The sequence below is a fragment of the Pogoniulus pusillus genome, chromosome 8 (genome assembly GCF_015220805.1).
Source record: "Pogoniulus pusillus isolate bPogPus1 chromosome 8, bPogPus1.pri, whole genome shotgun sequence".
Taxonomy (NCBI): Eukaryota; Metazoa; Chordata; class Aves; order Piciformes; family Lybiidae; genus Pogoniulus; species Pogoniulus pusillus.
The window spans coordinates 3,363,392-3,387,909 of record NC_087271.1 but is presented as its reverse complement, the minus strand read 5'-3'; the positions used below and the strand labels follow the sequence as shown (position 1 = coordinate 3,387,909).

General features: G+C 51.2%; 1 protein-coding gene and 1 long non-coding RNA gene across 2 annotated transcripts in view; one reads left to right on the top strand and one right to left on the bottom strand.

The window, feature by feature from the left end:
• The window catches only part of KANK4 (KN motif and ankyrin repeat domains 4), a 28,049-nt gene extending 7,171 nt beyond the window's left edge, over window positions 1–20,878 (top strand). The window contains exons 2-10 of the mRNA XM_064146996.1: window positions 7,881–7,963; window positions 9,881–11,806; window positions 13,088–13,199; window positions 14,550–14,780; window positions 15,351–15,438; window positions 15,852–16,071; window positions 17,836–17,978; window positions 18,722–18,922; window positions 19,727–20,878. Of these exons, the coding sequence (XP_064003066.1) occupies window positions 7,948–7,963; window positions 9,881–11,806; window positions 13,088–13,199; window positions 14,550–14,780; window positions 15,351–15,438; window positions 15,852–16,071; window positions 17,836–17,978; window positions 18,722–18,922; window positions 19,727–19,816 (3,027 nt within the window). The 5' untranslated portion in view covers window positions 7,881–7,947 and the 3' untranslated portion in view covers window positions 19,817–20,878. The remainder of the gene's footprint in view (window positions 1–7,880; window positions 7,964–9,880; window positions 11,807–13,087; window positions 13,200–14,549; window positions 14,781–15,350; window positions 15,439–15,851; window positions 16,072–17,835; window positions 17,979–18,721; window positions 18,923–19,726) is intronic.
• LOC135177277 (uncharacterized) lies at window positions 390–24,518 on the bottom strand. Its single transcript, XR_010303007.1, has 6 exons — window positions 24,316–24,518; window positions 22,950–23,045; window positions 17,891–18,092; window positions 16,548–16,702; window positions 3,540–5,581; window positions 390–3,376 (listed from the first exon to the last, which is right to left on the bottom strand). It is a non-coding gene; the product is annotated as an uncharacterized LOC135177277 (long non-coding RNA).

Here is a 24,518-nt window from a genome sequence, read left to right as displayed (position 1 = left end):
TGGTTTCCGCTCCCGAAACTTGTGGGATTGAGGCAAAAAAGAGTAAACATTAGAAATGAGACACTTTAGATCTTTGTCTGCCTTCTGACCGTGGAGCGCGTTCACATCCTGCCTTCTGCTGGTTTTTCTCATTGCCTGGCTCTGGGAGAGGAGACTTTAGGGGAAATGCCACAGTTTCCAAGGCATAGGATAGAAGCATGAGAATCGACCAAAGCTTTTGTAAGACTATGGCTGGAATGAGCTGAAGGTCAATTGGAAAAGAGGTTATCAGAGGAGGGATTGAATGTGATCGTTCTCCCCTCCTGGTGAGCTATAAAAGGCAGCGAGGGGTTGGATATCTGATACCTTCGGGTCTCATCCTGACCCCTGTCTAATGGAAATGCTGGCAAGGAAGCTGGTGGCATTTATTAAACAGCAATAAGCAGCTTTAATAAAAGCAGCATCTGCAGAAGTTTATTAGTGCCATTTGAAAAGGTGCCTGAAATGGCTGTTTAAAGCCCAGTGGCTGCCGAGGGTTGTCTGCTTACGCTGAAAGCAATCGTTTCCTTTATTGAGTGGCTCTGGGTTCATTATGCAGATTTCTCAGGAGCCCACTGCTCTCTCTAACAGCAGTGAGGCTCCACACGCCTCCAGGGTGCTTTCTGTAGGAGCAGTGCTCCTGTTGCCCAGCCAAGGAGTGATTTGTTGCAGTCCCCATTTTCAGCCCCTCTCTCCAGCTTCACCTACATAATTTTTCACAGAGGATGGTGGCTGGTGGAGGGCTGAGCACATTGATGGGAGGCCAGCACAAACCTCTCCATCAGTGAACCACCAGCTGATGGGTTGAAGAAGGAGCTTGTCCCAACCACTTCCAGCTCCCAGTTCTTGTCTCAAGGAGCTCCAGGCAGGCAGCATCTGTGTGAGCTTCAGCCTTCATTGTGCAAGAAAACATTGGCCCAGTCACTGCAGGGTACCTGTTGCTGTAAGCCTGGCTGTGCTTACAGACACCCTGAGACAGAGGGTGAACTCTAAGCAGGCATCTGGACTGTAGAATCAAAGAATGCTTTTGGTTGGAAAAGACCTTGAAGATGATTGAACCCAACCGTTAACCCAGCACTGCCAGGTCACCACTAAACTATGTCCCTCGACACCACATCTCCATGGCTCCAGGGGTGGGGACTCCACCACTGCCCTGGGCAGCCTGTTCCAGGGCTTGAAAACTCTTTCAGGGAAGAAATTTTTCCTCACGTCCAACTTAAACGTCCCCTGGTGCAGCTTGAGGGTGTGTTCTCTTGTCCTTTTGCTTGTTACTTGGGAGAAGAGACTGACCCCACCTCATTCCAACCTCCATTCGGGGAACTGTAGAGAGCAATGAGGTCTGCCCTCAGCCTCCTTTTCTCCAGACAACCCCAGTTCCCTGAACTGTTCCTCACAAGACTCGTGCTCTAGACTATGCATCATTTTACTCCCAGAGAGGTTAAAGCCTTCTGTCCTTTTGCTCATCGTGCCTTTTCACCTGCTGCCTCTGCTCTCCCCATCAGTGCCTGGGTTTGCATCCCTAGCTCTAGCCCCTGCTGCACTTCTGCACGTGCCATCGGGTAACTCCAGCAGGGAGGGAAGCCTGCCCAGCCGGGCGTGGCTGCCGAGTGCATGCGGACTGGGACTGATCCAGCATGCCAGCTCGCTCCTCTGGGTGCTGAAAGGTTTACAGCAGCAGACTTCCTGGGGCTCAGGCATCGTCTGGCCTCCCCACTTTAATTTTGGGTCTGCTCACCTGCCTTCTGCCCTTTGACAGACAGCATGGAGCAGTGTGCCCATACACACTCTGGTCCCAGGTGCTGTTTCTGAGGATGCCAGGAGGTGCAGGGCTTCTGACAGCGATGGTTGCATGATGCCAAGCGCACTGAGGAGGGAGGCTGATGGGCTCCCAGGATGCCAGATCTCTTACAGCAGAAACCCTCTTTCATAGAATCAACCAGGCGGAAAGAGACCTCCAAGCTCAGACAGTCCAACCTAGCACCCAGCCCTGGCCAATCAACCAGACCATGGCACTAAATGCCCCATACAGGCTTTGCTTGGACACCTCCAGGGATGGCAACTCTACCACCTCCCTGGGCAGCCCATTCCAATGCCAATCTCTCAACGACTTCCTCCTAACATCCAGCCTAGACCTCCCCTGGCACAACTTGAGACTCTGTCCCCTTCTTCTGTTGCTGCTTGCCTGGCAGAAGAGACCAACCCCACCTGGCTACAGCCTCCCTTCAGGTAGTTGTAGACTCTTTGCTCTCTCTTTGGGAGAACCTCCTGACAACTTCTTGCAGTGTGAGCCAGGGCTTTAAACTGCTTCTATTTACTACTTTAATGCCACAAAGTTTCCAAACTCTTTTTTGTTTGGTTTTTTTTCCTTCCTTCTGGAAGGAAGCTCCTTCCCATGCCTGTACCAACCACTCACAGCCCACTGCTGCACCACCGAGATCCCACCCGTGTGGATGTCCCCAGCAGACTGGAAATGAGTTATTTTTCTTCCTTTACAGTGAAAACAGAATTGAAAACTCTGTGCAACAAATATTCCCCGAGAGGCTATACTTATTCCTGGTATGTCCACTTGCAATAACAGCTCGGCTGGTTGTTGTGCAATCCAGCAGACCGCCTGGATGGACCAGGTTTGGGTGTAACCCTTTGGGTACTGGGGATGAGCTCCGTTTGTCTGTGGGTCTGTGTAGCAGAGGGGTGTGGGGAGCTGTGGGGTTAAGACCAAACCTGCTGTCTCACAGCAGTTCTGCTTGGGGAGAGAAGGGAGGCAGCTGCTTTGCCCGTTGGCCCTGTGAGCATCCAAGAGGGCAGTGGTGGTCACGGTGGGAATGGGCCAGGGCCAGTGGGCCAGCTTTTGAGCCGCTTTGTGGCTGTCTGTTTCCTATCATCCATGGGAGCAGACTGCAAAGCAAAATCCCCCCTGACAGCTGTGGTGTTTAACACAAAGCAGCAGCAATTTCAGGCCATGACCTCAGTCCTCGCACTTGTGGGACAATCTCAGGCCACGGCCAGGTAAAACTTTTCCCCATTTCATAGAATCATAGAATGGTCTGGGTTGGAAAGGACCACCAAAGGTCGTCTAGTCCAACCCCCTCTGCAGTAAGAACTAGATCAGGTTGCCCAGAGCCCACTCTGTGCCAGCCCCTTGGTCAAAGCAATCAAAAGCCAGTCATAGCCCCATCAAGCACCAATGCATAATTAATTAGCATTTTTTTCATCCATTCATAGTTACTTATTTAAGGGGCATAGACTCCAAAGACCTTCTTCAGACCCACGAGGATTACATCTGGGAACAACTGTAGCTCTTCTATGCGCAACTGCAATGCAGAAATGCTCCCAGTAGAAGCTTCCTGCTGGGTCTTTCCTGTGGGAACACAAACCAAGTCTTTTAGGCTCACTTGAAGAACAGCACCACATAAAACTATGTCTGTTTTCCCCTCACGGAGAACACAGGCAACAACCCCCTAGGAAGGCGCTTGGGAAGAGGGGCACAAGCGTAACTAAAGCAGAAAATATTTGGAGCAGACCTGAAATAAGCCAGCGTGCTCTCAAGTTCCTCTTGAACCCCCAGCACAGTAATTGCTTGTGAAAGCAGCAAGCTGTCAACATGGAGTCACGTCCCTCTGTGGTGTGGGATGCTGGAGCTGCGTGGGAAAGGCGGCATTTAGGCGGCATTTAATGGGAAAGGCGGCGTTTAACCGGCTGCTGAAAGGAGGGGGTTATTTTTCATTCCCTGGGCAAGAAGTTAACCCGTCTGTGCCTTGGGGAACGTTAGCAAGGCAGAAAGGCTGCTGTTTCTCTTCACATCCAGGCTGTTTTGCTTCCTGCAGAGGCAAAACTCCTCTGCTTTTCTTCAAACTTGATCCGTTAAACTTACACTTCGTAGTTGCACAAGCACAGGGAGCCCTCAAGGGTGCCTGCAGCTCTGCTCTGCAGGCAGAGTCATGAAATGTGTTTTTCCCTGCTAATGTGAGCATTGTGGTTGCCCTGTTTGTTAAGCGATGGGAAAGGTGCTGGTGCTGCTCTGTGATGTGAGTCCTTGGTGAAAGCCCCTGGCAGAACCAGGTTCCAGTGGCAAGCCTCCACTTTCCAGGATTTTCTTTGCCAGCCCTGGAGCAAGTTCACAGGTCAGTGTTTGATCCCCTCTGCCTTTGCAAGCCTGAAGTTGTTGCAAGTTCAGTGCAGACGCTGAGAGTATTCTTTTCCCTGTCGTCAGCCTGGGCGTGCAGCACTGCGGGATGCCCGATGGGAACCCCAGCCCAGGGGCTTGGCATGGGCGCTCTGCCCATCGCGGCGCACAGAACCGCGCCACGGCTGCTCTGCCAGCTGACCCCTGCCCTCCATTTGAAGTTTGCATTGATAACCTTGCTGCAGAGGGCTGGGACGTTTTATTTAGAGTCTCCCACTGGCACCCGCGGGAGTCTGGGGCGGGGGCTGCCTGTCCCCGCTCACAGCAGCACGGAGCGCCGAGCATCCTCCCGCCGTGCTGCGGTTCCGCACGGCCGCGCTCCTGCCATCAGCCTGTCCTGTTCAGCATCTCCTGGGGACGGCGGCTGGCTGGGCGCGACGTGAGGGGCCGTGGTTTCCGTCCCACTGACGGGAGCGAGGCTTCAACAGGATGAATCGGGGACGCTGAGCCCTTCTGCAGCTTCTCAAGACGCTGGCTCCTAATCGCGGCGGGCGCTGGCGCTTCCTTGGGCGAGGCGCGCAGCTGCATAACTAATGAATGCCTTCAGCCCGGGAGGGTGCAGCATGCGGAGGGCGAGCTGCGGCCGCAGCCTGCAGCACCAGGTACAGTCAGAAGCCCATCGTTAATAATTGACTGTCTCGTCAATAGCTCTCCCGATAAAGCAGGCAGCCCGCTGACAGCCCAGCTCGGGGTGGGGGGAGGGTTGCGTTGTATGGAAGAGATAAGTACGCTGCGAGGAGCCACTCGCTGTGTACGGCGGGCTTGAACTGTCCCCGGAAAGGTCGTGGGAAATCGATGGGCTGCTTTATTGGAAAATTAATCCCTCTTTTGTGCTTCTTGTTGGAAACTTGTGCTTGCTTTCTGAGCAAGGTCACTGCGCAGCTGACCAACTTTTTTAGCAACTGGAAGAGGCAGGTTTGCTGCTCCCAAACCCTTCGCTGCCAGCTCTTGGCACGGGAGAAGATGCTTTTGAGGGAGGGAAGCGCTGCTGCTTCCTGGTGGGCTTGCAGGTGGGAGTGCGAGAAGGTAACACGACGAGGTGCTTGTCTAGCCAGAGTTTCTTCCTTCCAGCGTGAAATGCTAAAGCCGTTGCTGCAGTGCAGGAGAACATGACAGGCAGAGCTCAAAAAGCCGTTGTGGTACAGCTAACGAGACTGTGCTAACGTGCGGCTTGGCGAGGGGGGATTGCCACCTTATTTACAGGCACGGGGTTAAACGTTTCCAACTTCAAGTGACTAGTGAGAGCCTCTGGGAGAATGAAATCCATACACGTTGTCTTTGTGGTTGAGTGAATTGTTCTCTAGATCTGCTGGGGTGTGATGGTTCTCTCCTTTCTGCTGGCTGGAGTGGAGGGGGGGAGCAGGTGGGTGCTTACATTGCCTGGTGAGTGGGACAGAGCAAGAGAGGGATTAAATTTGACTGTAACGAGGCAGTGGTGGAGACAGTGCTAGTGAAAAAGGTAAAGTGTTGTCCCTGCAGATGGGCTGCCCTAGGGAGTAAGCCCTAGGGTGCTGGTGCCTTTTGGCTTCTTGATTTCCATTTCTGTCTGTCTTTATTCCTGCTGGTGCCTTTTGGCTTCTTGGTTTCCATTTCTGTTTGCCTTTATTCCTGCCTTGAGAACAGCAACCTAATTCAGGTCTGGATGCATCCTCCTCACAGCCTTTCTGTCTAGGAAAGGTGAAAATCAGCGATGCTGTGCACATGGCCATGTCGCCTGCCCAGAGAGGGACATAAGTGTTCTGCAGTTTTAGTCCAGAGAGGGCAACTCAGCAAATAGAGAACCTGATAGGGGTAGCCAGGTGGGGGTTGGTCTCTTCTCCCAGACATCCAGTGACAGAACAAGAGGACACAATCTCAAACTGTGCCAGGGCAGGTTTGAGGTGGACATTAGGAAGAAGTTCTTCACAGAAATAATGATTGCCCATTGGCATGGGCTGCCCAGAGAGGTGGTGGAGTCATCCTCCCTGGAGGTGTTTAAAAGGAGACTGGATGAGGCTCTTAATGCCATGGTTTGGTTAATTAGAAGGGTTAGGTGATAGGTTGGACTCAAAGATCTCAGAGAACCTTGTTTTTTGGCTCAAAGCCATGCACCCCCAGGCCTGAGCCACCCTGAGGGGGGACAAGAGAACATGAGCAAGCTGGTGGGAAACATTCAGCATCCTTTCACGAGGTGATTTGGAAGTAGATTGGTCAAAAGAGAGAACTTGTAGTATCAATTTGGGCTGCAGAGTTGGGACTCAGCCAGCTCATGAACAAACTTGATTAGATGTAATTATCTAGTTATGAAAAAGCATCCTATTCACTAGCTCCTAAATAAATGCCCTGGAAGAGTGAAGTGTAGCTGTTCAGACTGGAGCTGGGGTCTGTAAGTGCTCCATAATTGACTGTTATTGGAAAATAAACAAACCCCCCAACATTTGAGAAAGAGATCTGTGTTGGTTTTGGCACAGGCTGTTTATTGGCAGGAGGAGAGGGGGAAAAAATCACCCTTTGTAGCACAAGTGCGGTTAACTGGAGAGCACAACAGGAGGCTGCTGGTCAAAGTGTTTCAGAAGTTTCCATGGTGTTCTGTGGGCATCAATGGTGCCATCCAGACATGCAAGCATCAAGGAGGTACCAACCCTGGAGGTGCTTTTGAGAGTTTTCATGTTCTCCCTCCAAAGTTTCTGTCAGGGCTGTGAACTGACAATAAACTTGCCCACCTGAATGACAGAACTCAATGTTTCATTTAACGGTTTTGCTCTCTCAAAACATGTGTCCTGTGATGACGACATGGCAGGACTTGGCTTTGTTTTCCTGCTGGTCTTCATTAGAGTTAAAGCATGTCAGGTCAATGCTTCTAGAAGAGAATGACAGCATCGCCTGTATACCCTCTACCTCTTTGTCTGTACTTCATGTCCTGTTATCTTGCTGTTGCCACAAGAAGAAAGATGAGTTGTACAATGCAAAACCAATTATGTGATAACAGGAGTAGTTAGAAGCTGCAGAATGGAGAAGACTGACAAGACAGAGTTGCTCCTGAGACAGTGAAGCCAGAGGTCTCCAGAGATGGTTCTGCTGGTGGATGTTGCAGAACAAAAAGTAGAAAGATGAACAAGGTGAAGTGAGGGGCTGGAGGCCCTTCAGAGGGGGATCTGCAGGCATGGTCAAGTGCTAAAGCCCTCTTAGGCAAAACACTGCCATCAGAAAGTGAATTCAGAATCTGATGTTTTGATCAAAGAGATGAATGGGAGCAGGGTTCTGGAATAAGTAGTCCTGGACATGTCTCCAGCTGCCTGTGGCTGGCTCAGCACAGGCTTTGAGGTCCTTGGTCTTACGCTTGAGAATCTTGCATAGCAAAGGGATGGATGCACTGAAGAAGCAGAGATGGATTCCCAAGCTGCTGTGGCACCAAGGACCAAATTAGACACTTGAAGGACTAAACAACCCCCGCTCCCTCAGCCCTTCCAACCCTGACTGATTCTATGTCTGTGTCTATGAAGCATGAGTTGTTGTCACTGGAAACAGGAACTATTGATCTAAGCATCTTGAAAGTGCTTAGCAGACACAGTCAGGCTGCAGAATATGAGAAAGATGAAGGGGAGTTGCCTCAGAAGAGTTATGAGGCTTTAAGGAGAGATTAAGTTCAGAACATGGAGCTATTTTACAGGAATTAAAGTGTCTGTTTTTTTCTTTCAAGGGTGAAGTGACTCATCTACCCTAGCTTGTCAGAGGATGTTTCACTGACGGCCCAACTGGACCACACCATGGAGAAGACAGATGGTATGGAAGCTACAGGATGTTTGCTCACTTGTTTCTGGGAAAAAAAAAAAACCAACTCGCCCCCAAAGTAATTTCCTTACCAGAAACACTGTAAATAACCTGCTGTAGGGGCATGGTAAGGCCAGGAGATGAGAAATGCATGGTTCATGTATTATGCAGACCTCCTAAACCACAGCAAAAACATGGTCACGGCAATCGGTGCGGCACATATTCGTCCTCCTGTCCTCTGCAGCGTGTAGGCAGGGCAGATCTCTGCTCCCACCCTGCCTTTGCCCTTGTGCTGTGTTACCCTGTGTGATGTTGCCTCTCTGTTCCTCCTCTGACTTTCACGTGCTGCTGCCCATCAGAATGGTGCCTGCCTCTCTGTGATGAGCAGCACCGAAAGCTGTGCCAAATTCTCCCAGTCCCCACACAGCTGCTGCACTGGGATGGAGACAGAGCAGCTGTGAAACAGTTTTTGTCCTGGTCAGGCTTGGTCGTCTTCATCCTCACCGAGCTGTGGCTGCTTGCTCAGAGGTGGAGGGCAGCCTCAACCATTTTGATTTCAGGGATGTGCTGCATAAAGAAAACAGAGCAGCAGTGCAGAGGTTTAACTATTCAGATCCTGGAGCATCTCTCTTATGAGGAGAGGTATAGAGAAGCAACCTGGGGCTCTGTAGCCTGGAGAAGAGCAGACTGAAAGGGGATCTTCTCAATGCTCAGCAAGAGCTAAAGGGTGGAGGTCATGAGAATGGGGCTGGGCTCTTTCAGTGGTGGGCAGTGACAGGACAAGAGGCAGCAGGCACAATCTAGAACACAGGAGGCTTCACTTGAGCTTAAGGAGAGAATTCTTTGCTGTAAGAGTGCCAGAGCTCTGGAGCAGGCTGCCCAGAGAGGTTGTGGAGTTTCCTTTTCTTCAGAGATTCCAAACCCACCTGGACAAATGTGATCCTGGACAACCTGTTGGGGGTACCTGTGCTATAGCAGGGAGGTTGGACTGGATGATCTCCAGAGACCCCTTCCAACCCCTACCACTCTGTGATTCTTTGATTCAGTGACACAAATTTCGGGTGGGAGGCAGTGGTGAATTTTGGCAGCCTGCATCTGACTGCATGAAGTTGTATCAGTCTGGGAACCTGGTGCTGCTGGAGCCATGCCATTTGCTTCAGACAGCAGGTGGGCAAACATGCTGGCACGCATTTCTGTGGCCATTTTCTTCAGGTAGAAGCTGTGCTGGGTGCCGTGCAGCAGGTCACCTTGGGAGGCACTTGCTTCACCCCAGCTGCTGCTGCCTGCATTTCCAAGGGATGGTTTATGCCCCGGTGTTTGCAGATGAAACAAAGCAATGATTTTGCTGCTTAATGTGCACTGCTTATGCCACTGAAAAGGGAAAACCAAACCCAATGCCTTGAAAAATGCAGTTGTTACAGATTGGTTCCACCTCCTGGTTCTGAGCTGGATCTATTACTCGTCAGGCAGCTTTTCCCACTGAAGCAGGTGCGTAGCTGCACCTGCAAAACCTGCTCTTTGCTTAATTGCCAATCACAGCCACGATTTCAGCAAACTTTCAGCTTCCTCCATGCAACAATTACCTGATCCACCTCTGAGAAACTGGATCGGACCTTTGCATGTGCTGCTGCATCTCTGCACAGCTGCAGAAGCCTCCACAATCATAGAATCATAGAATGGTTTAGGTGGGAAGTGACGTCAAAGCTCAACCAGTTCCAACCCCCCACCATAGGCAGGGACATCTCCCACTAGAACAGGTCATTCAAGGCCACATGCAACATGATGGTGACCTGCAGCCCTTCACCTGCCTGAAGCTGAGGTGAACAAAGCAGGGAACGGTTTCATCCTGCTCTAAACATGCTCTTTGTTCACATGTTTAATTGTCTCCAAGGCTGAAGCATCTCTTGGGTTTGTTTGGGGTTGTTTCAGCAGATGGCCAGCCACCCAAGCCCAACGGGGAGAGGGAGCAGCCCCGCAGCCTCCCCTACTCTGTGGAGACACCCTACGGCTTTCACTTGGACCTGGACTTCCTCAAGTACGTGGATGACATCGAGAAAGGGAACACCATCAGAAGGATTCACGTCCACCGGAAAGCCAAGCAGCCCAAGTTCAGCACCCTGCCCCGAAACTTCAGCCTGCCTGAGAACGGCTCCCGCGGCTGCACGTCCGCTCCCAGCAAGAGCTGGACGGACACCTGCTCCTTCCCCCAGCGCAAGGCATCGCTGGGAGCAGAGGAGACCTCTCGTGCCCTCCTGCCCGGCGAGGCAGCCCTTCCCGCGGCTGATGAGCCGAGTTACCGGAGAAAAGCGCTTCTGGCCGAGACGCGGCGGCAGGTAGAGCTGGGGCGGCCTCAGCTGCTGCGAGCCTCCAGCATGCCGGCTGCATTGCTACCTGGCCAGCCTCTGCCAGGGGATGGGGGGGTGCCCTCGCCTCTCTGCCCACCTCCCCAGCACTGCCATGACCAGAGAGGTTCCGAAAGTGTGCTTCACCCTACAGCCCGTTCACCCAGCTCCAATGGCATCATGTTACATCTCCCCCAGGAGATGAGCTCGGAGCAAAATGTCTCTGTGGGGCAGAAGGAGCATCCTGGTGGAGGGAGCCCAGGGCTGGGACAGATGCAGCCCCACTGGCAGACTCAGCATCCCGCGGCACCACAGCTACAGGTGGTGATGGAGAGCAGAAGTGAGGAGAGCGATGCCGTCGATGACGGTGGTTGCTCCACCTTGGCTAGGAGTGAACAAGCCTCACTGGCTGTCCTCCAGCTTGCAGAGGAGAACATGAGCCCTGGGGAAAAGGAGCTAAGTGTGAGTGAAGTAGCTCCAAAAATGCTGAAGAAAGCAGAGGAGGGGAGTGTCAAGGCTGGAGAGAACAAAGAGGGCTGTGTTGCTCAGCCTCATGATGCTGGAGAGCCTGGTGGGGTCGCCAGGCTGATGCAGCGCATTGCTGCTCTGGAGGACCAGCTGGGCAAGAAGAAGGAAGAGCTAGAGCAGATCAAGGCAGTGCTGGAGCAGCAAGGTCAGGAGATCAAGGATAAGGAAAAAAGCATTAAGTTACTGGCCAGCTCCAAAGCTCAGCTGGAAGAGAAGCTGCTTAGGGAAAGCACCAAAGAGGGCAAGCTGCCACCCAGGCAGAGCAGTGGGGCTTTGCAGTGCCAGGATGCTGCAGTGAACACCGACCTCTCAGAGGTAACCAGGGCCAAGCAAGCCCATGATAAAGGCATCAATGTGAATATCCCAGTCTCCACCAAATCCATAGGGTGCAGCATCCAGAGAACAGACAACGAGAACACACAGACGATGGAGGTGGGCGGTTGGAGAGATCAGGGACTGCCAGATGCCCATGCCAGTGTCAGTGGAGCAGGACCTGGACATTTGGGTGAAGCCGACGTTGAGGCTGGACTTCATGCCCCATGCTCCACCCAGCTGAAGACAGCTGAGCGCTTCGGCGACGCCAATCAGAATCACAGGAGTGACTGCCGTGCCCAGGCTCTCACCGCGTGCGCGGCCACCACGGAAAGCTACCGAGCAACGAGGAACGGCTCCGACGTGGGTGACAAGGAGGCAGGAGATAAACCTCCAGATGGGCTGGAAGAGGAAGGTCCCCCTGGCCACGAGGATCTCCCAGCTGTTGACCCCATTGGCCAATATGTAAAAAAGATCCAGGAGCTTCTGCAGGAGCAGTGGCTGTGTCTGGAGCACGGCTACCCCGAGCTAGCGAGCGCTATCAAGCAGCCGGCCTCCAAGCTCAGCTCCATCCAGAACCAGTTAGTTAATTCCTTAAACTCGCTGCTGTCTGCCTACTCTACCCGAGGGCCTGCCGATAAGGAGAACTCCAACACACACTATCAACAGTTGGGTAAATAATACTGGCATAGGCTCAACGTGGCCAGGCCACAAATCTTCCCATTTCTTCAAGTGTTGAGCAGGAGCGATGAGGTGGGATGATGAGTACCTGTCAGATCAGAAATAGCCTCTCCTCTGAAACGTGTATGAGGAAGGCAAATCTCTGCACTTCATTAGCTATGTGATCTTAAATGATAAAAAGAAAACAAACCCACCTAGGAGCTGATAAAGCTTGCAGCTCGGTTATATGCAGGATCAGCTTCCAAAAGTGGCTGCACTTGTGACTGTTCCACCAATTAAGCTGGTTTTGTAATTGGTTTGAGCAAGAATATGGGTTTCATGCTCATCTGGGGTATATCAGCATGGAGTTTACCAGAACCAAACCTAGTTCAAGCTAACTCAGCAACAAGGCTGGGCAAAGTCCCATCCCCACTTGTAGCTCTTTGTCTCAAATAATTTTAGCTTATATGAAGATGAGGATCCAAAACCAAAGGTTGCCTGTTCGTGGTTTGAGAGGCCTTGCAAACAGATAAGTGACCTATTAAGAAGTTTCATCTAAACAGGAGGAGGAACTTTTTTACTTTGAGAAGCAGAGCACTGGAACAGGCTGCCCAGAGAGGTAGTGGAGTCTCCTCCTCTGGAGTCATTCAAAACCCACCTGGGTGCTGTCCTGTGCAAACTGCTCTAGGCAAACCTGCGCTGGCAGAGTTTGGAGTGGATGGTCTCCAGAGGTTCCTTCCAGCCCTTATAACTCTGTGATTACTTGTAAGCAGTACATAGTGAGACTACTCAAAGCCTCACAGAAAGGAGGTGGTGGAAGCCCCATCCCTAGAGGTCTTTAAGGCCAGGCTAGATGAGCCTCTGAGCAGTCTGATCTAGTGTGAGGTATCCTTGCCCATGGCAGAGGGGGTGGAACTGGATGGTCCTTGAGGTCCCTTCCAGCCCTGACAATTGTATCATTTTGTGAAGGACTGATCCATGTAGTATTTAGAAGGTGTATATAGGAGATTGCCAATATATTACTATTTTAAAAGACAGAACAAAAAATATATTCTCAAATATATCTTATACCTGCAGGGCACATATCTAATTCCCAAGGCCCTGCCTTTATATTCCTAGTCCCTTGGAGGTGTCTGAGATTCACATTTTAAGGGTGGCAGGGCAGGTTCATCCATAGCATTGCAAGACATAAGATGAAGTAAACTGCTTTGTAGTTTGTTGCTAGATGTTGGGAAGGATCACTGACAATCATGGCACACCTGCTTAATTAATCTCTCATTTTGTATTTTGCTAGAAACTTCTCCAACCACAAGTCTTAAATCTATCATGAAAAAGAAAGGTTGTGGTTTCCATGCAGAAGGCAATGAGACCAAAAAGAATCTTCAGTTTGTTGGGGTAAATGGTGGGTAAGCATCTGTTCAGAAGATAAAACTGCCTTTTTAACATGTGATGTCCTCTCTATGGCTGAAGGAGTCATTCTTCTCTTCCCCCTCTTCTCTCCTCCAAACCTCTTGATTAAAAGGCCATTTGAAATGGAGCCTCTTTTCTCTCTTTAATCCAGCACTTGATAACCTGTCAGTAACCCTGCAGAAAAGGTGTTGGTGTGTTCAGAGCAGTGAGGGACACCCTGAAGACTCTCTGCTCAACCATCTTTTGAGGCTTCATCCCATACCCATATGGGTCCATGGGAAGATTCCCACTAACTTTGGTGGGTTTTAGAGGAGGTCAGCATTGCCTGGATGGGCACGCTGCTGCTAACCTGCTTCCATGCTCCAGCCACAGCCAAACAAAAGTTGGTTCAGGGGCTGAAAAAAGACTATTTCAGTCAGTAAGGAATCACCTAGGGGTGAAGCAGACATATTTTAAAGTTGTGCTCCAGCCCCCTGTTCCCTGTGTATCCAGTATCTAACAGTCTTTGGTCTTCGAGCTAACTAGATGCACCAGCCTGTGCTGTAGACACAGCTCTAAGAGCAGCACTGGCACATCTTCTACCAAGCAGTGTGTGTGCTGGCATGAGGAGGGCAGGATGCATTGCACTGCCCTTTCACTCTGCAAACAGCTATGTGTGCAAGTTTGGATGCTGGTTTCTGCTGCCATGCTTCTCCAGCTTCCCAGCTTGATGGCTGCTGCTGTTGGGTTCATCAGGTGTTACTCCTATTGCTTAGACCTTCTTCTGCCAATTGAAATAGGTACAACTTTCAGCAAGCAGAGGACTCTCAACTAGTTCAAGAGCAGCTTTGGGCGGTGCCTCAGAGTGAAACATTCTGATTGTGGAAGATGCTGTTGGCATTAATACTTATGGACAACCAGAAGAGAAGTCTGTCTAGTAGAGCAGCTGAAATGGTGGCCTCAGGTCCATGTTGGAGCTGAAAACCAAGATGTTGTCTAGCGGTCCTCAAGGCTGCTGACAGGCTGCCCTTGCCATAAGGTCCTCGCTTTCCTCAGCATGATGGCAGCTCTCAGCAGGGAGGTGCCACACAACCCTCCACTGGCCATGATGGGTCTTGTGTGATGGACATCCCTCTAAACCAGACGAGTAATCCCTGAAGTAACCTTGCCTGCTGCTAATTAACTGCTTCTGTCACCCTCCAGACTAAACCTCAAGTTTGCTTGTGGCTCTAACCTTTTAACTTTGCATATCACTCTGGGCTTCATCCAAGGCCCATTGGAGTCAGTGGGTGTCTTCAATGAGTCTTGGTCAGGCCCTGCAGTTGCAGCTGGGGAAGGAGTGAATAACATGTGGTGTCCTCAAATAGCTATGAGACAACTTCAAGTGAAGACACAAGCTGTGAGGACAGCCCATCAGATGGTGACATGGAGAGTGAGACGGAGAGAAGATGTGACAATTTGGAGCCCACACAGGTGGAAGATGGAGGTGACAGCAAGGAGGCTTCACCAGGGACCTCCTCACAGGAGAAATGTGAGGATGATGGCCTTCAGGAACCGTCAACAGAAGCAGCACCTTGCACTCAGCAGAAGGCTGACAGGTAACCAGAAAACCAGCCCATGGTTGTGCTGTCCCTCAGACTCACAGCACTGCACTCAGTTGCTCCTACAGGACTGGGGTAGGACTTTGTCTGCTTGGTGGAAAGGCAGCTGCTGACCTCCACAGACTTGGGAAAAGGCTTGAAAGAGTTAAATAATGTTTGAGTTACTACAGAATCTAATGGGGATTGATTTAGGCCCTAGACTTGACTGTGTGAAAGGTGGAGAGAGTCACGTTTGGGGAGAGTTAGCTCATTTCTCCCCCCTCATGGAAAATTCCTCACTGAAGTTCTTTGCAGAGTCAGGAATACAATTTTTTCCCCCACCTTTTTAAGGATTCACCTAACAGGTGAAGTTGAGCATAAAAATCTACAAGTCCAGGCTGAAACACTTCTTGAAGTGCTTAGCACTGTACCTGTGGCGAGTTAGCAGGGCAACCTGTGTCTGTGAAGTTAAGCACTTAAAGAAGTGTTGAATGTATTCTGACCTCGCCTGTGTGTTCTCCTGCCTGCTTCAGTCCCTCCTGCAAGTTCTGCCCCACGGTGGATTTACCAAAGCGTTTTTCCCTTCAGATCCAAACCCTCTGAAGCTTTCCTTGCCGACTGCCAGCTCCTCAGCAAGCACCTCTCAGAAATCAGGACCACAAGTGACAAGCATCTGGTACGGATTGCTGCTTATTTTTCAATCCCATTTCAGATGTGGTTCCCACCCTCTGTTACACTTTAATGGGTAAGATGAGCTTTGTGGCTCTTTGCAGGCTGCGCTCTAGCATGCCACAGCCAGCTTTGTGATGAGAGGGGAGGGAGGTGGCCTCTGAGTCATTCTGAATAGCCAAAAAGAAAGAGAAAGGGGGAAAAAGGCAAAAAAAGAAAATGCTTTCTCTGCTTACTCATTCAAGCCACCACAGGAGATTCCTTTCCCCTTGAGTTGTAGCAGTAATCCCAACCCCACAAGCCATATGGCAGCTGAGTGACGCCAGAGCACAGGAGGCAGTGGCGTGGGGCGAGGAGAAGGGCGGCCCCGGCTGGCTGGATGACTGCCCCAGGGTAACGCTGAGCCCTCGGTGTTTCTAGCGGCACGTCCTGAGCGCTGTCTCCCAGGAGTGGTTCCGGCTGTCGAGCCACAAGAACTCCAGCACGGAGGTGCTCGCAGAGTATCTCCAGGAGCTGGCAGCCATCCAGCCCCAGCTCCTGGAGATGGTGGTGAACCTGGCTGACAGGAACGGCAACACCGCTCTTCACTACAGCGTTTCCCACTCCAACTTCCCAATTGCCAAGCTCCTGCTGGACACAGGTAGGAACAGCCTTTCTGCTCAGCCATGGCGGGGGGGATATGGCAGTTACTTTATGTCACTTTTGCCACTGGACTTTAGATGACCATGGTGTGTAGAGCTAAGTAGTTGATGCCCATCAACAGTCCCATATGTGGCAGGTGGTGAACAAGGTCCGGGGTCCTCTCAAGGAGTTCAGTCATGAGAAAAAGGAGATGGGACAGAGGTGGGCCTGGGCACCAGCTACAGCTTACAGGCATGGGAGTCATCCAGTAGACATGCACCAAGCTGAGGTCCATCCAGGAAACATATGTGGGGCTAAGGTCCACCCAAGATACAGGCATGAGGCCAGGTGCCACCCAGCAGGCACTGTTGGTCTGAAGACCAGCATCCTCCCCCATAGCTTGGCCCTGGGCCCCATGAACACAGGCATGGGAATCCCAGCTGAGGCTCCTCAGGGTCATTAAAGCTCATTGGTGCTCTCAGAACAGCAACATACCCTGAGATCTTTGCAGTCTGATGTTGGGGATGGCTCAGGATCCCCTCTGGTTGAGGGGTGTCTCTCACAGCCACAGTCCAGGTGGGATGGCACGGCTCCACCAGCTTCTTGTAGCAGCAAATGTCACATCATAGCTTGGAACAGGACTCAGCTGGCTGGAAGTTAAAGGAACGAAGCTTTATATTTATAGCTTAGCACAATATACAAGCAGGTATTTACAATACATACAGAAATAGACAAGAAGTAATACAGAAACACAACAGCCCTCACAGAAACCAGAGTTGCCAGGAGGGGCTCCCAACCACCCTTCCACATCTCTACCTTATCCCAGAGCCTGCCTTACATGCAAGGTGAGTTTGGAGGATCGGCCCAGGGGAGGTAGAAGCAGAATTAGTTGGGTTATGCAGCCAAAGCCCAGGAAGAAAAGCAGAGGCACCGACTCCAATAGCTAAAGACTCTCACACACTGTCTTATCTATATTTGTGTTCTTAGTTTTATCCATCTCAGCAGGCCTATGAGTGAAGCAGACATCACCATTGTTTCCTTTTCACAGCCTATAATCTAATTTCTCTCATTAAAATACTCCAATTAGCCTCAAAGCAGCGCAGAGGGTAACAAACTCATCCCCACAGCCCTGCAGAAAAAGGCTGTGTTAAACTATTGAACTTTGGGCTCCCGCTGCAAAGAAAGAAGTCTCAGCTGAGCTTGTGTCCCCCACGCCGAGGAATAAAGGCTCTTTGGCCTTTTCTCATGGGCCAGACAATCTGCTCAATGTTAGGGAAATGGCAGATTATCATACACATCTGTACCCTGATTGTTGCCGTGCGGAGCCGCGGAGGCTTGTCCCCTCCTGCAGCTCAGTGCCCCAGGCGGCCGAGCCCTTGGGACAAGGCTGGCCCTGAGCCCCAGCCTGTTAGACACGGCTCATTCCTCGTGATGGAGTTGGAAATAGACTCTTTGGGGGTGAAAAGTGAGTGAAACTGAGCCAGGGTGGATTTAACCCTCCCATTCGCTGCAGGAATCAAAGCAAACGGCCCAAAGCTCCACAACTCAAGGCACTAATTATCCCCTCCCCTTTTCTTTGTTTTGTGAGATGGTCTTCAAAGTTAATGAAGTTGACCTCCACAACTGCAGTAGTGCACTGAGGGCCCTTTAATGCTGTGCTCACAGACACTAGACACTTAACAGAGCTAAATCTCAGTGCTCAGTGCTGTCTGGTTATGGAAACTCCTGTTGCTGGGTCGAGAAGCTGACATCAATCTGTGTTTGTGGGTGCATCACCCACCAGGTGTGTGCTGCCTGGACCTGCAGAACCGCGCCGGCTACACGGCCGTGATGCTCACCCCGCTGGCAGTTGCTGAGACAGCTGAGGACATGGAGGTGGTGATGAAGCTGCTGAAGGAGGGAGATGTCAACCTGCGAGCAGCCCAGGTGTGTTCCCACAGTTCTGCTGGCGCATGGAAAACTGAGCCTGGCCCCCACACGGGATTGTGCCATGGCTGTGGGCAAAGCCATCCGCAAAGGGACTCCTGCTGAACTCGTAGCCTGAGAATCATAGAATCAGCCAGGTTAGAAGAGACCTCCAAGCTCATCCAGTCCAACCCAGCCCTAGCCAGTCAACTAGACCATGGCACCAAGTGCCTCATCCAAGGAGCAAGCAAACAAAGGCTCAACATTTTGCAAAATCATTTTACTGAGCTAAAAAATGTGAAGTCTGAAGAAGTGATGCCAAGGAGGAGCAGTGTGGGATCTAGGGAGGTTTGCTGGTGAGCAGTGCTTCAGAGTCATGACTTGCAGTCTCAGACATGACAGTGGAATCATCCAGCTCCACTTCCAAGCAACTGTAAAGGTTAGACATGCCAGGAGGACCCAGCTAGGGGCTAGGTGGCTAGGCCATGCTGCTGCTAATAATAATCATATGCACTAAAATGTGCAATATGGAATCATCAGAGGATTTGAGGTGCAGCCTTGCCAGTGCCCAGAACACAAGCATGATTACTGCCCTGGTCCTGCTGGCAACACATAATAATATGGATGATGATGAGGATTTATTTGTCTATTATTGATGATGAGGGTGATGATGTAACAGCCTGGATGTTACAGCTATAGGACTATATAGGGCTATACGAGGCTGGTGTGTTGGAGGTGCTCATCCTCTCCCTTTGTGCTTGCAGGGGGGCCAGACTGCCCTGATGCTGGGGGTCAGCCACGAGCGGGACGACATGGTGCAAGCCCTTCTCTCCTGCCAGGCTGATGTCAACCTGCAGGATGAGGAGGGGACCACGGCGCTGATGGTGGCCTGCAGGCAGGGCAGTGCCGACATTGTCAAGCTGCTCTTGGCCCAGCCTGGCTGCCAGGTCATGCTGACAGACAAAGTAAGGCTCAGACACTCCCCACTTCTCACCAGCTATGTTCTCCAGACCCTTCACCAGCTTTGTTGCCCTTCTCTGGACAGGCTCCAGCACTTTAATGTCCTTTTTGTAATGAGGGGTCCAAAACTGAGCCCAGTAATAATAATAGTAATAATAGTAATAATAATGATAATATATCAACCATGTTGGAAGAGACCTCCAAGCTCATCCAGTCCAATCTAGCACCCAGCCCTGTCCAATCAACCAGACCATGGCACTAAGTGCCTCATCCAGGCTTTGCTTCAACACCTCCAGGCACAGCCACTCCACCACCTCCCTGGGCAGCCCATTCCAATGCCAATCACTCTCTCTGCCAGGAACTTCCTCCTAACATCCAGCCTAGACCTCCTCTGGCACAACTTGAGACTCTGACCCCTTGTTCTGATGCTGACTGCCTGGCAGAGGAGCCCAACCCCACCTGGCTACAGCCTCCCTTCAGGTAGTTGCAGGCAGCAATGAGCTCTGCCCTGAGCCTCCTCTGCTGCAGGCTGCACACCCCCAGCTCCCTCAGCCTCTCCTCACAGGGCTGTGCTCCAGGCCCCTCAACAGCTTTGTCGCCCTCTGCTGGACACCTTCCAGCACCTCAGCATCTCTCTTGAAGGAGAGAAGCCCAGAACTGGACACAGCACTCAAGGTGTGGCCTGAGCAGTGCTGAGTACAGGGGAAGAAGTTGAGCCCAGTATTTGAGGTGCAGCTGAGTGCAGGGACTCAATCACTTCCCTACTCCTGCTGGCCACACTAATGTCTTCATCTCTTCCCTCCCCACAGGATGGTAACTCAGCCTTGTCACTGGCCCAGCAAGCTGCCCATGGGGACATTGTCATGCTGCTGCAAGCCCACATTGAGCAGAGCCCATGACTGAGCTGGGAGAAGAAACAAGGACCGAGAGTGGGAAACAGAGAGGTCCTTCTTGTAACAGCCTCCCTGCTAGGACAATGTTGTAGGTTTCCATTCGTGCAGGGGCATGACCTCTGTCAGCCATCTGCATACATTCCCTGTGCCTAATTCTCCTCATTAAGCCTGCTTACATTCCCCTGATCTCTGACCATTGCCACAAAAGGACTCTGAGCTCTCCTAGATGCTCCTCCTGGTGTAGACTTGGCAGGTGAGTGAGCAATGCAGAGAAAAGCACACTAGAAAAGCAGTATTTAGTCTTTTGTAACCTTAGACTATGGCTGTCTTTTTAATCAACAACTTAACTGTATCTCATTTAACTTGTAAGTTTCTGTCCTGATATTTATTGTGAGCTATTCTGTAGCTGCTGGCAGGCAGCATTGCTCCCTGTGTGTAACAGCAAACACAAGCTGGGTGGATTATGTAAAGTATAAAATCCTGTTTATGTTTGCTCATGTGGGTCTGATGCAAGAATGAAAAACCAGTGCTCTGGGAAAATGTTTGAGCCCAGCAGGCCCAAACACACAGACATTGTTTTGGCTGTGCTCAGCATTACCACATGGCTCTGCTTTCTTCTCATGAAGGCTGAGCTAATGGGGAAGTGCAGCTCCTTGGCATGCACCATGCAGCTGTGCTTGCAACACTGAGGCTCAGCAGATCATAGAATCAGAGAATCAGCCAGGTTGGAAGAGACCTCCAAGCTCAGCCAGCCCAACCAATCACCCAGCCCTAGCCAATCAACCAGACCATGGCACTAAGTGCCCCAGCCAGGTTTTGCTTGGATGGTGAATCCACCACCTCCCTGGGCAGACCATTCCAATGCCAATCACTCTCTCTGCCAGGAACTTCCTCCTAATATCCAGCCTAGACCTCCCCCAACACAAATGGAGACTCTGTCCTTTTGTTCTGTTGCTGGTTGCTTGGCAGCAGAGCCCAGCTCCACCAGACTACAGCCTCCCTTCAGGTAGTTGTAGACAGCAATGAGCTCTGCCCTGAGCCTCCTCTTCTGCAGGCTGCACACCCCCAGCTCCCTCAGCCTCTCCTCACAGGGCTGTGCTCCAGGCCCCTCACCAGCTTTGTCGCCCTCTGCTGGACACCTTCCAGCACCTCAACATCTCTCTTGAATGGAGGAGCCCAGAACTGGACACAGCACTCAAGGGGTGGCCTGAGCAGTGCTGAGTACAGGGGCAGAAGAACCTCCCTTGTCCTGCTGGCCACACTGCTCCTGACCCAGGCCAGGATGCCATTGGCTCTGCTGCCCACCTGGGCACACTGCTGCTTCATTTTCAGCTCCTCTCCACCAGCACACCCAGGCCTCTCTCTGCCTGGCTGCCCTCCTGCCACTCTATCCCGAGCCAGTAGTGCTGCTTGGTGTTGTTGTGGCCAAAGTGTAGAACCCTGCACTTGGCCTTGTTCAATCTCATCCCATTGGCCTCTGCCCACCCATCCAGTCTGGCAGGGTCCCTCTGCAGGGCTCTCCTACCCCCCAACAGTTCCACACCTGCTCCTAGCTTGGTGTCATCTGCAAACTTACTGATGCTGGGCTCAGTCCCCTGGTCTAGATCATCAGTAAGGCTACTGAACAGGCCCAGTCCCAGCACTAATCAGGTTAGCCCAAGCGTGGCATGGTGACACCACAGAGTCCCATCCTGGGATGCATTAGCACTACCTGAGAGCTTTGTGGAAGAACTTTACTGACAGATGCTTCTTGAGCAAGCATCTGCTTTTTGCTTTCCCTCATGCTCAATAGTCAGATGCCCAAAGCAACTCCTCTGTAAAGCCACTGCACGGTTTAGCTGCTGGAGCTGCACCAAGGCGTTCCCCCTCCACAGGGTACCGGTGTGGCTGGCTCAGCATCACCTCAGCTCATACACAGGGCAGGGATTCTTTTTTCCTCTTAAATCCCTTCTCTGCTGACAAAGAGGGAGGTCTCATGTCTTTTCCAAACACCTTTCCCTTGTCATTTAGGCACTATCTGCCAGGAAATGCCCTTTTTGTGAGGCTGTATTGCATCAGAACCCAGTGCATTCTGTCTGTAGGCTCTGGTGGACCTGGATGCCATCCCCAGCTGAGCTGGTGTGTAGGGCACCACTGTAATAACAGATCTACTTGGCATCACTGAAAGCATAGCTCTCTGGTTAAGCAAACTACTTCTCTTTTACCTGTATAAGCAGAAGTTAACCCTGGAATTACTGTGGTTGAAAGTCAGTTCACATTGTGATGAAGTCTCCCTCAAAATGAGTTTTTACCTTTCCTCATACTGCAAAGTCCATACCAAGAGCTTCTGTCCTCACTCTGGTAAGAGGGAGGGCAGGACAGCCCCCTCCCCCCTCCCATGCTCTGTTTCCTTCACATTTTCAGTCAGAAGCATTTCTCATCTCAAGTGTCTCATTTTTGACTCAAAATGCAGTTACCTCCTTTATGTCTAAATAAATCTGATTGGAACCTCACCTGCTGTTTGCTCCTGTGCCTGTCCCCATCACTGCAGTGCTCTCCTAACAGATGGACAGACAGACCATGAACAGCAACAGGGTGGGGAAGGACAACCCTCAGCCCATGGTGGCTGCACATACCTGCACATTACTAAAATCAGTGCTTTCTGAGGGGTTTCTTCAGCTCAGTGACCCTTAGGATGTCCTAGGTCTCAGTTCACCACAGAGAGATCTGCATTCCTGGGTGTTAGCATGCGGCACCCAGAGCCAACACAGGCTCCTATTGCATCACCACCACAGACTCATACAATAGTTTTGGTTGAAGGTCACAGAGTGCAACTGTTGGAAGCCAACACTGCCAGGTCACCACTAAATCATTTCCTTCAGCACCACAGCTACACAGCTTTGAAGTCCCTCCAGAGACTGGAACTCCACCACTGCCCCGGGCTGCCTAGACCAGTGTTTGAGAACCTCTTCAGTGAGGAAGTTTGTTCTAATATCCAACCTAAACCTGCCCTGCTGCACCTCGAGGGTGTTTCCTCTTCTCCTCTTGCTGGTTTCCAACCCTCCACCTGACTCCAGCCTCCTTTCAGGGAGTTGTGGAGAGTGAGAAGGTCTCCCCTCAGCCTCCTTTTAGCCAGGGCAAACAACCCCAGGTCCCTTACAAGGTTTGTGCTCTCTTCACCAGCTTTGTTGTCCTTCTCTGGATGCACTCCATCACTTCAATGGTCTTCTTGTACCGAGGGGTCCAAAGGCCCCAGCTGCAAGCAAAAAGAGCCCAAATACCACTTTGTAAGCATTTGCATTGAAATTTCCCTCCCCCATGTGATGGTTTGAGAGTTACCCACTCCCCACTCTTATGAAATCACCCAGACTAGACTCAGCTGAGCTGGCAATTAGAATGAAACTTTACAGCTTAGCACAATACACAAGCAGGTGTTTGCAATCTACACAGCTGTAGACAGACAAGTTAAAAAGTAATACAGAAACACAGCAGCCCTCCCAGAAACTAGAGGCCCCAGGAGGGGCTCCCAACCACCCTTCTACCTCCTTTTCACCCCTCTACCTTATCCCAGACTTTGCCTTACCCTCAAGGTGCATTTGGAGGATCAGCCAGGGGGGTTAGGAAGCAGAGGGATTAGTTACACAGACAGCAGGTTAGAAAGAGAAGGGAGGCAGCCAGATCCAGAGAGCAACTCTGTTATCCATGTTTCTGTTCTTGTTTTTATCCATCTCAGCAAACCTATGAGTGCAGCAGCCATCACCATTGTTTCCTTTTCACAGCCTAGCATCTAATTCTTCTCACCAAAATATCCCAGCTAGGCTCAAACTAGCACAGCCCTGGCAGCTCTGGAACTGCACTGTCAGAGAGGAATCTCATTCCAACTCTCACTGCTTCCCAGAGAGAGAGATCAACTTTCTGGCTTCAACACACCAAGTGTGGGAGATTTTCTACTAAGGATGAGGGTGGCTTTGGGTGGTGTCTGCCAGATCAGATCTCTTGTGCTGTTGGGCTCACCACAGAAGGATTTGAGGCTATTATTTTGGGGGTACACTACAGCTCTGGACTTTACTATCTCTCCCCCTCCTTTCACATGGCCCTTTCCCACTCCCTGTCCCTGCAACCCAGGCTAGTTAACTACATTCCCAGAATGGTTATTTTCATTCCTTTGCCTCGTAGTTCCTCTTTTCCCCTCAAACCATCTCCCTGGGGAGGAGCAGCTCCTCCGCATGTATGGAACCGGGGGACCATGGATAGTTTGACACTGCCTTTGCCATCTCCCAGTGCCCAGCATCCTGCTGCCAAAGGGCCAGATTCCACAAATCAGAGAGAAAATCCTCTGTGAAGGTCTCAATGCCACAAAGAGCCCCAGGCCAGCTTTAGTTTATGTATTTTGACACCATGGCAGAGATCAAGCTAAATAAAGGCATGCACAAACACATGCACACTGCAAGTGCTCCACGATATAAATGGAGACAGTTCAGTCACAGCAAGGAAAGAAATGAATCTCCTGATCTTTACAGACTCACCATCTTGGAGCTGATAAGAAAAGAATGAGAAACTTCAGCTGAACACGATTTTTCCACTCCTATGGCTTGCTTCTGCTGTAAGAAGGAGAGCAGAGGCTCTGATGGTCTCATTCAAAGCACCTCCATGTATAAGCCTATTTTGGGTCTATCAGGCCTACCACGACAAGGAGAGTGCAGATGACCTCAAGCCCGATGTGCACACA